This window comes from Seriola lalandi, unplaced genomic scaffold (genome assembly GCF_002814215.2).
Source record: "Seriola lalandi dorsalis isolate HSWRI2012SDOR001 ecotype SW California unplaced genomic scaffold, Sedor1 jcf7180002054972, whole genome shotgun sequence".
In the NCBI taxonomy this organism is placed as follows: domain Eukaryota; kingdom Metazoa; phylum Chordata; class Actinopteri; order Carangiformes; family Carangidae; genus Seriola; species Seriola lalandi.
The window spans coordinates 3,823,656-3,835,107 of record NW_019525660.1 but is presented as its reverse complement, the minus strand read 5'-3'; the positions used below and the strand labels follow the sequence as shown (position 1 = coordinate 3,835,107).

At 38.0% G+C, this 11,452-nt stretch overlaps 1 protein-coding gene and 1 long non-coding RNA gene across 7 annotated transcripts in view; one reads left to right on the top strand and one right to left on the bottom strand.

The window, feature by feature from the left end:
- diaph2 (diaphanous-related formin 2) overlaps positions 1-10,301 on the top strand; it is a 370,496-nt gene extending 360,195 nt beyond the window's left edge. For all 6 annotated transcript variants that reach the window (XM_087171766.1, XM_087171765.1, XM_087171767.1 and 3 more), the window contains one exon: positions 6,168-10,301. In XM_087171766.1, the coding sequence (XP_087027892.1) occupies positions 6,168-6,232 (65 nt within the window). In that variant the 3' untranslated portion in view covers positions 6,233-10,301. The remainder of the gene's footprint in view (positions 1-6,167) is intronic.
- Positions 1,049-1,970, bottom strand: LOC147817119 (uncharacterized). Its single transcript, XR_015436632.1, has 2 exons — positions 1,365-1,970; positions 1,049-1,281 (listed from the first exon to the last, which is right to left on the bottom strand). It is a non-coding gene; the product is annotated as an uncharacterized LOC147817119 (long non-coding RNA).
- Positions 10,302-11,452: the final 1,151 nt, after the last annotated feature.

The window sequence follows — 11,452 nt, the reverse complement described above, 5'->3', positions numbered from 1 at the left end:
TATACTATGACATTTTATGACATTTTTATGCCTTACTATACTATGATGTTTTTTGATATTTTTATGCCTTACTATACTATGACGTGTTATGCCATACTATACTATGACGTTTTTTGACAATTTTAAGCCTTGGTATTCTGTGACATTTTATGCCTTACTATACTATGACGTTTTTTGTTACATTTTTATGCCTTACTATACTATGACGTTTTATGCCTTACAATACTATGACGTTTTTTTTACATTTTTATGCCTTACTATACTATGACGTTTTTTGACAATTTTATGCCTTACTATACTATGACGTTTTTTTTACATTTTCATGCCTTACTATACTATGACGTTTTTTTTAGATTTTGATGCCTTACTATACTATGACTTTTTTTGACAAATTTATGCCTTACTATATACTATGACGTTTTTTGACAATTTTATGCCTTACTGTACTATGATGTTTTTTTTGACATTTTTACGAATTACTATATTATGACATTTTATGCCTTACTATACTATGACATTTTTTTAGATTTTGATGCCTTACTATACTATGACTTTTTTTGACATTTTGATGCCTTACTATACTATGACGTTTTATGCCTTACTATACTATGATGTTTTTTGATATTTTTATGCCTTACTATACTATGACGTTTTTTGACAATTTTAAGCCTTGGTATTCTGTGGCATTTTATGCCTTACTATACTATGACCTTTTTTTTTTACATTTGTATGCCTTACTATACCATGTTGTTTTTTTGTCAATTTTATGCCTTACTGTACTATGTCGTTTTTGACATTTTTATACCTTATTATACTATGACGTTTTTTGACAATTTTATGCCTTACTATTTTATGACTTTCAATGCTTTACTGTACTATGATTTTTTATGCCTTATTACACTTTGATGTTTTTTGACATTTTTATGCCTTACTATACTATGAGATTTTATGCCTTACTATACTATGACGTTTTTTGACATTTTTATGCCTTATCATACTATGACTGGGACCCCAGAGCAGTGACAGAACACAAAATACACCAGCAATAACAGTGGAAGGGAGTTTATTGAGGAGAAGGCAATGGTGATTTAAACATGGAGGGGGAGTGGGTCCAGGGAATCCAGGTGTCTGGTGAGAGTGCGAGGCAGGGGTATGGGCGACCAGAGTCAGGTGAGTAAACACACTCTCGAACATGAGGGATGGCTGGAGACAAAAGGCAGGTGGGTGGTGTGGTGACAGCGAAGTGTCGCAGGATCAGCAGCCCACAAATCAGGAAGTCTTCTGGAGCATAGAAGAACAAAGGGTTAATACAGACAAAACACAGAGAAGATCAAACTAATCAGAGCGGGCGAGAGAATAACTACCACTGTGAAGAGCAGAAGAATCTGGCCACAAATGGATGGATGACCGGTACTGCAGATGATGACTGACAGATTGCAGGTGTCGTAGTGAGCTGCTGTTCAGACCTCGCCTCTGCAGAGTCACCTGATGTCAGGGGAAGAACACAGACGTACACACATACACAATGGTAGGGAGACAAACAGGAAAAGGGAAAACACTGGGAAACACAGCGGGACTGCGACAATGACATTCTTATGCCTTAGTATACTGTGACTTCCTGGGCCTGGGGCCTTTCTGTGTGGAGTTTACATGTTCTCCCTGTGCCTGTGTGGGACCACTATGGTTTCCTCCCACAGACCTGCACATTAGGTCAATTGGCAACTCTAATTCCTTACTATATTATGACATTTTTGCTTTGCTATACGATGACTTCCCAGGACTGCGGCATTTCTGTGTGGACTGTATGCCTCATTATAGGATGAATCTTTTTTGTGCCTTAATGTACTATACTATGACGTTTTTTGTCATTTTTAAGCCTTACTATACTGTGACATTTTATACCTTACTATACTGTGACGTTTTTTGACAAATTTATGCCTTACTATACTATGACGTTTTATGCCTTACTACACAATGACGTTTTTTGGTAAATTTATGCCTTACTATGCTATGACATTTTTTGACAATGTTATGCCTTACTATACTATGACATTTTATGCCTTACTATACTATGACGTTTTATGCCTTACAATACTATGACGTTTTTTGACAATTTTATGCCTTCCTATACTATGACATTTTTTGACAATTTTATGCCTTACTATATTGTGACGTTTTTTGACATTTTTATGCCTTACTATACTTTGACATTTTTTGACAAATTTATGCCTTACTATACTATGACGTTTTATGCCTTACAATACTATGACGTTTTTTGGTAAATTTATGCCTTACTATACTATGACGTTTTATGACATTTTTATGCCTTACTATTCTATGACTTGTAATGCTTTACTATACTATGACATTTTATGCCTTACAATACTATGACGTTTTTTGACAATTTTATGCCTTACTATACTATGACGTTTTATGCCTTACTATACTATGATGTTTTTTGACATTTTTATGCCTTACTATTCTATGACTTTTAATGCTTTACTATACTCTGACGTTTTATGCCTTCCTATACTATGACATTTTTTGACAATTTTATGCCTTACTATATTATGACGTTTTTTGACATTTTTATGCCTTACTATACTATGACATTTTATGCCTTACAATACTATGACGTTTTTTGACATTTTTACGCCTTACTATATTATGAAGTTTTTTGACATTTTTATGCCTTACTATATTATGAAGTTTTTTGACATTTTTATGCCTTACTATATTATGACGTTTTTTGACAAATTTATGCCTTACTATACTATGTCGTTTTATGCCTTACTATTCTATGACATTTTTATGCCTTACTATACTATGACATTTTTTGACAAATCTATGCCTTACAGTACTGTGACATTTTATGCCTTACAATACTATGACGTTTTTTGACAATTTTATGCCTTACTATATTGTGACGTTTTTTGACAAATTTTATGCCTTATTATACTATGACGTTTTTTGACAATTTTATGCCTTACTATATTATGACGTTTTTTGACAAATTTTATACCTTACTATACTATGATTTTTATTTTAAATTTTCATGCCTTACTATACTATGACATTTTTGACAAATTTATGCCTTCCTATACTATGACGTTTAATGCCTTACTATTACATTTTTTGACATTTTCATGCCCTAATGTATTATGATGCATTTTGACATTTTTATGCCTTACCATACTGTGACTGTTACGTTTTTGTCAGAACTGATGTTGAACACCAGAGCAGAGACCCAACACAAAATACATCAGAAATAACTGTGCAAGTTTTTGGGAGAGAAAGAAATGATGATGGAGAATGTGGAGGGAGGGTGGGTCCAGGGAATCCAGGACACTGGAGGCCAGAATCAGATGAGTAAACACACTCTCAGTAGCCCACAAATCAGGAAGTCTTCTGGAGCAACAGAGAACAAAGATTTAGTATAGACAAAAAATGGAAAGATTGCTGAATCACAAGATGACTCTGTAGTCACATAAACTAATCAGAGTGGCTGAGAGAATAACTACCACTGTGAAGAGCAGAAGAATCTGGCCACGAATGGATAGATGCCCGGGGTAGATATACTGCAGATGATGAGTGATAGATTGCAGGTTTGGTGGTGGGCTGCTGTCCAGACCTCGCCTCTGCAGAGTCACCTGATGTCAGGGGAAGAACACAGACAGGGACACAGGGACACAGGGACACAGGGACACAGAGACACAGAGAGACACACACACACACGCACACGCACACGCACACACACACACACACACACACACACAGGGTAGGGTAGACAAACAGGAAAAGGGAAGACACAGCGGGACTCTGACAATGACGTTCTTATGCCTTACTATGCCTTACTATACCTTACTATACCTATACCCTACTATTCCGGGGCCTGGGGCCTTTCTGTGTGGAGTTTGCATGTTCTCCTTGTGCCTGCGTTGGTTCTCTCTGGGTCCTCTGGATTCCTCCCACAGTCCAAAGACCTGCATATTTGGTTAATTGGTGACTCTAATGCCTTACTATACTATGACTTCCCAGGCTGGGGCCTTTCTGTGTGGCGTTTATGCCTCATTATACGATCACTTTTTTTTATCCATACTATATTGTGTTTTTTTATGCCTTACTATACAATGACGTTTTCTGACATTTTTATATCTTGCTATATTATGACGCTTTTATGCCTTACTATTTGATGATTTATTTATGGGGTGGCGCGGTGGCGTAACATTTAGAACTGTTGCCTCAGTCAGAAGTTTCTGGGTTCGAACCCTGGGCCCAGGGCCTTCCTGTGTGGGTTACTATGGCTTTCCTATGCCTTACTATACTGTGGCACTTTTTTATGCCTTAGTATACTATGACATATATGTCACCTCTTCATATATCCAGAGGGTGTATACAAGTTTATATGATATATGAAATACTCATTGTAAAATGCAACTTTATGTAAACATGCTTAAAAATTCTATATGTTTGTATATTATTTTCTTAATAATTTCTTATCGAATTTAAACATGCATGTCTCTCTTTTATATTTACATATATAGACATATACTGACAGGCTTTGGGATGAATATATATGTATGTCTTTAAATATATACATATGATTTTACTTCATATGTACATATATGGAAATTCAACACATACTACATTTGCGTATGGGCATTCCTGAATGTAAATTCAGATCTTATATGTTAATAAATCGTTTGGTTGATGGCATTAAAAAGCCAATCTCTTTGTTTTGGAGGGGTGGGGTTGTTGCGTCCCTACCAATGTCGAGACCAAACCTACACCCTTCAATGCTTGTGTTGAAAGGCGCAAGGTTGTCCTGCTTTCATTCAGTGTGAAGCATAACCTGTGGATGTAAAAATGAGTGCATGGATAAGTAGTGATGTTGTTTTTGAACACGCTGCCACAGCATGTTAGCTTTAATGATGACCTATTATATATAAACGCATGTTTAAATGGAAGTAGCAGAGAATACAGAAAATGTCATCTTTTTTTTTTTAAACATCCCGATCCTTTCTGTTCCTTCCTCCCTCCTCCTCTCCTCCTGTGCACCATCTGCATGATGCTTTGTATCCAATCTGAAGGAGGTCTGCTCTCTGTTCTCTACTGTGATGGTGGGAGTCTGTGTGTGTGTATTTGTGTATGTGTTCCTAGCCATCACAGTCACTCTCAGCTCATTACCTGACATGATGGATGGAGCGAGTGCCATTAAACAACGCCCAGCCCGGGACGCCTGGCACCCTACAGCTGGCACTGACTAATGTGTATAGTGGTGGCGGGATGCTTGGAAATACCAGGGAGTCCTGTGTGGGTGTGCCTGCAGTCATCTCCATGGCTATGCTTCGTGGTTCTGTCCAGCCCCACCTGCCACCTGGCTGACTGGTGGATGCCATGGGCATTTCTGGGCAGCCATGGTTGGATAGCATGGGAGGCAGTGTTTGTATGACTCTGTCATAGAACTGGCAACAGAGAAAACCCAAAGTGCAACTGGTCCTGCATCCTGACCACAAACATAGCAGTGAAACCTTATACTCACAGAGTGTATAGTTGCTAACTTAAACTTTTATTTTTTTACTTTTGATTTAATTTTACCAGGATAATTTGTTTCATTTTAGAAATTTTCAATCAGAGGATGCTAATGTAATCTTTTGTATCCTTTCATCTCACAGATAATCTTTCTGAGGCAGAATGACTGCAAAACACCAACAAGTCTTGCAGTCCTTGATGCCTACCTGTAGCAATCTTATTGTTCTTCTGCCCCCGCTTGCTTTTTCTAACTGCTTGAGTGTGTGCTGAATGTGTGCGTTTACTTTGTCTTCTGTGCATATGCTGCATCTGATGTAAGAATAGTTGAGGGGCTCTTGAGTGGAAGCCTGGATCAGGAGCTGAATGGAGTTACTATGACACCAGACACAAGCACCTCCACTCCAGCAGCTTCTTCTGTTTCTCCATCCTCCCCTGCTGCTCTGCTCTCAATCAGCCTGGATTTGCTTTATGTTTTTTCTCAGTCTCTTTTCTCTGCCTTCCTCACTTTTTCTATACAGTCTTTCATTTAGTTGAGCTCCTGCGTGCCAGTATGGATCAATGTAACAACACTTTCTTGTTCTTTCTCAGTCTCACTTTCTGGTTTTGATTCTTTGTTGTTTTTTGTATCTGAACAGACAACCGCCGTGCAGTCCTGGAAAGGTCTCGTTCACGCCACAACGCAAATCACCAAGCTCGATGATCGCCCGCGCCTACCACAAGACGCTAGATAAGTGCCAAAGAGGCCTGCGAGGTGGAGACCAAGAAGACATCTGAGGAAGGGACAGACTCACTGTGGCAAACACACACATAAAAGTATTCATACATACACACCACCAAGTACGGAACAAAAAAAGTCTAAAGAAGACACACAGAACTTTAAGATCTATAGTACATCACATGCAGACATTTTAATTTTCATGCTGTTTGTCAGACGCCTTACATATTTATTAAATACTCCACACTTTAAACATTTATATCCTCCATAGATTGTTTGATTCATGAAATGGAAAATTTCACATGCTGCTGCTGCTGTTTGAAATGAAAGGTTTTCATTGCTTGAAAATCCATTTTGACTCTTACAAGTCCAAGCCTTCTATTTTAATAATTTTTTAATCAAAATACTACAGTTCACATACAGTTTTGACATGGAACATGCAGTGTGTTGGCATGTATGCTTATCATCCAGAAGAACGTACCGCACGAAGTTCAGTCAACACAGGGGCAGGGAGCCAGCTGTCCTTTAAATGGAAGACAGGGATTCACCACCCATGTTGGCAAGATCTGCAACCTGCTGACGGTGTCTTGAACAAGTCATTGAACTCTTGACAGAAGAAGGAGTGGTGGTGTAAAATGTCCACCCCCTCATCAATCCCTCCTTCAGCCAACATCAAAACAATTTATACTTATAAATGTACAAAAAGAGTCCACATTAATCATTCCATTTCATATCCCACAAAGCCACAAGAGCTGGCCCCTGTCTACGCTGAGATTTCAGAGCATGTGACTCATGGATCTTGAAACTGTAATTTCCATTTTGACGAGATGCATTTTATTTTTAGTTGTGTAATATCTAACCAATGCCTTTGGGTGCTGATCTCTGTCCCAAGGTCGCTTTTGCTGTTAACATGAGAGACTGACACATTTCTAAATGCATTTAACTGCCTAGAGAAGCTAACATGAACTCTATGACCTTCCCTGCGGTCACACAGGTTTCCAGTGGGTGAAGCTTGATTATACAAAGGTATTACAGCGTTTTTAATATTAATCTATTTCAATCTGTGTATTTTACTCAGTTCACCCCACTTAGAGTTTTCACAGCAGATTTTAAATATATTTTTTTCCCATTGGGTTTTCAAAAAAATAGCTAAATAAGCTTTGTAGGAAAACTAAACTGACCATATTTAAACAATTTGTTCAAGATAATCTCCACAAAGAAACACGTTTAACTGTTTCAACATGTGTAATAAATATAAACCCAGCTGTACTGCTTCGGAATTAACAATTTGATATATTTATGGTATCATGTATATTGTAGAACAAATGTTTTTAAGCTTACATGAAACACAGGCATTATTTTAAACCCTTTGGGGAAAAAAAAACACCTAAAATCTATTAAGGGAATCCATGGCTCAGGCACTAAAGAGTTTTAGGAGTACAAACCTTAACACAACTCAATTAAAGACCCTGTTTCCTGGCGGGATACTTCAGTCGTTTTCAGTAACATATTCCACCTGATGAAAATTTTCAGCATCAAAACAAACAAGTGATGCTTGGTGTCTGTATAAAAAATAGTTGAAACTTTGCTGTAAGCTTTGTTCCCCCTATAAGGACCCACAGTTTCTTCACGTCAACTATTTATTCATATATTCATGCCTAGGGCAGCAATGTCCCCTCATGGCCCTAAACTGTAAGCAGATACTACTAAAAACAACCACTGAATCCACACGGAGAATGGGTACGACCAGAATAATCGACTGAGGGGAACGGGAGACAAGATGATGCGCGTCTTAGCAAGTGAGTCTCCAGACGCCCTCCAATTCCCTCGCACTAATGGCACAAGTGACCCTCTACCATAACGCAAGTTACTTTAGTAATACAATAACTCTGCTTAAGGCTTTGAGTCTGTGTGTTTGTGTATGGGCAAGTTTGTAAATGTATATGTATGTGTGTGTGTATGCACCATGCCAGCTCAATAATCGGAACAGGAACCCAGGCAAAATAGGATTCAGTGTTCTTGACTCCTGGGGTGAAAAGATGGAGATTTTTCATTTAAACAATCTGACAGTGCTGCTTGTGATGTGTCTGTTTCATGATGCCTCCTCTCCCAGCCTGCTTGCTTCTAAAAATGCAATTTTACACATCATCTCGGCTCAAGGTGCATCCACAACGCTCAGAGAAGTCTGCATATTTAAGAAGACAATAATTCTTCTCTGAATATAAGGTTCAAGCTGTTGCACAGAGAAAGCGTAGAGAATGAGGTTTCTGCATAAGGGATTCTGCACAGACGGGTGTTTTAAAGAGGTGTTGTACACAGCAGAGAGATAGATATGTGCCGTCAAAGGCAGTTTTGTAATTGCCCTTTGTCCTCCGCGCCACTACACCTGCACAGCTTAAAGTATTGAAAAAGACCCATATCAGTTCTCTATCAACATAAATGTCTGCTGTGAGATTTGGTGGTTCTTCACCTTATGATTGGATATTGTACATTGCAAAACAACCAGTGGCTTGTTTTTAACAATTACAGTGTCTATTTCTTTATAAATAATTTGGCTGAAAACATGTTCTTCATTGTTTAACCAACTTAGATTTTTATTTCCACGTGTGCCAACCTTTATTTTGGGTTTTTTTTGGGAAAACAACATATAATGATGGGAAATCCTTATTTTGTCTTGGATATCAAAGGGAGTACAGGTCTCTCTTTGTGAAACTACAAGAAAGATTACAGATATAAAAACTTGATTTTTTATTATTATTTAATTTTAGCCATCATTTTAATAAACATTGATCCAATTATGAACTGAGTATGAAATTTTGATATGATTACAAAATGATAGTCATGTGGTATTTCTTATCTAAAACAATGAAACATCTTTTGTAAGATGTAATTTATTTGGAGTTTTAAAAAAAAAAAATACAAAAAAACTTTTGTAATGACTGCATTGTTGAGCGTAATGAGCTAAGAGCTACGGTGATAGCCATTGTAGAAGTTCCAGATCATGCATCTTTTCCAAAAAAGTGATCACTATGAACCATTATTGTTTTCTGAAACACAACATAAAACCTAATGCAAATAATGCTTCACAAAAAGTTGGTCTTGTGACATTTTTTGCCATTTGATAGATGAAATGGCTGGAAAACAGTGGCTGACAAATCATCAGAATTCAGATTATTTTTCTTATTAAAAGCAGCTACAACGTTGGAAACTTTCAACTTTAAGAGGAACTTCTACAATGACAACATTCCTCATCAGCCGTGTAAGTGGTTGTTGTATTTCTCCCGTTCCATCTTTTAGGATAATCAGAAGTATGTGTTTTATAGAAATTAGCAGGAGAGTTTCAGATCAAAGAACCTGAACTGTTCCATCATTTTAGTGTGAAAAACAGGCCCGTGTCCGGGCCGATCATCCCATCGTCTTTTTAGCTTGTAACTAACAAATCGAGGTTATGACTTGTGCTCATGGTAATTGTAAGAATGAGGAGGCAGGGGTATGAGAGATCTATTAAAAATTGTAAAGGTGCCATTCTGGTGGTGATTGGTGGCAAGCGTTTTAATTAAAAAAAAGTTTGCAATTACAAATATCTTACATTCACTGACTGTGCACTTTACCTCACAAGATATTCTGCTCAGGCAGAGGAAGAACTGTTTGAGATGTTTGAGTATGACATTGCCACTAACAGAGTGAACTATTTGCAAAGTATTTCTTTTGGTAAATAGTTCCCAGCTGCCACATATCCAGTTCTCTCCTACTTTGTTAGTGCTTACTATTGATTTGTGGAAGACCAATTACGGCTGAATCAACAAACAACATTCACAACTGTTGACAAACCCTGTCCGACCATGATGTGTAAGCTGCCATATCCCTGCCTACCTTCCATGTTGTCATTGAGTATGTTTTATTGTCTTAAGAAACATTTATATTTGTAACATTTTAAGTTTATTTGTATCCTTAAGAACATGAAAAAAACAAAATGGTTATGCACACTGTCCTTCCATGGCATATGATACTAAATAATAACCCCTTTGTTATATAAACTGATTTCTGAAAGATACTTTGTCTCTTTGTCTTGCATTTACTTTGTCACACATCAGAGGTATTACAATATTTCTCTATCAACCTCATTTTCACAAGTCTTCACTTTGTTTCACCACATGCTGGGGTCTAAAATTACATTTTAGTTTACTTTGTGGCAGGGCAGAAGATACCTGCCCCAGGCTAACTTATAGACAGGGATTACAGAGAGCTCTAGGTGTTAGCACATGATGAATGGGACAGCTACCTACCTATAAAAGCAACATATTTGGACCTTGGTGTCCCCACTGCTTTATCTTGTACAGTGTCAAAGGCAAAGTGATAATGCTGTCATGTCCAACGACAGCTTAGGGAAATTACTGCAGAGTCAGAAAATACATATCCAGAATTATTGCCCTTTTTAATCATTTCTCAGACCCTCAAATCTCCTGTGTGACTACAAATTTTCCCTGGCCAGGTTGGAGGACAAGGAAAGGCAGCATAGAAATTCAATCATTTGTATATTATTTGATACAAAAGGATATAATACGATAACTAGGGTAACATTTTCTGCGGATATCATCTTCTGTTGACAGTCGAAAAAACAAGCATTGTGCCCAATTCTGTTACAGGCAATCTGGGTTTAAAATACATTTTTTAAATTTATTTCATTTTCATTTATAATGAGATCATATTTTATTTAAGTATAGCAAATATAGGAACAAAAACACTATGTGCAATTGACTATGTGAGATGTCTTGACTCTCCAGTTTCCACACCCATGTGTTCCTCCCTGTCTGGCTGTCTGAGTCCCAGGAGTGAGTGTCAAATGGCAAGGCAGCGCTGTTCCTGTCCTAGCCCCTTAGAGTTACACTCCCCCTCCCCCCAAAACATGCTCACATCCAATGGCATGTTCTCTCTGCGTGTGCCATGTCCCACTTCCCTGCTGCAGTATGACATCATAAAATTAGGGTTGACACGGGGGAAGTAACCCTGTGGCCACAAGGGCCTCCCTCACTCGTTCCCTGTGCCTGCGCCACACACACACAAACACACCCACACGTACACACGCACCCACACACACACACACACACACACACACACACACACACACACACACACAGCTTCATTCTATGAATCTTAGGACTGATCTTCTTTGAGTCTCTCCTCCTCCCAGTGTGCAGCCAGACA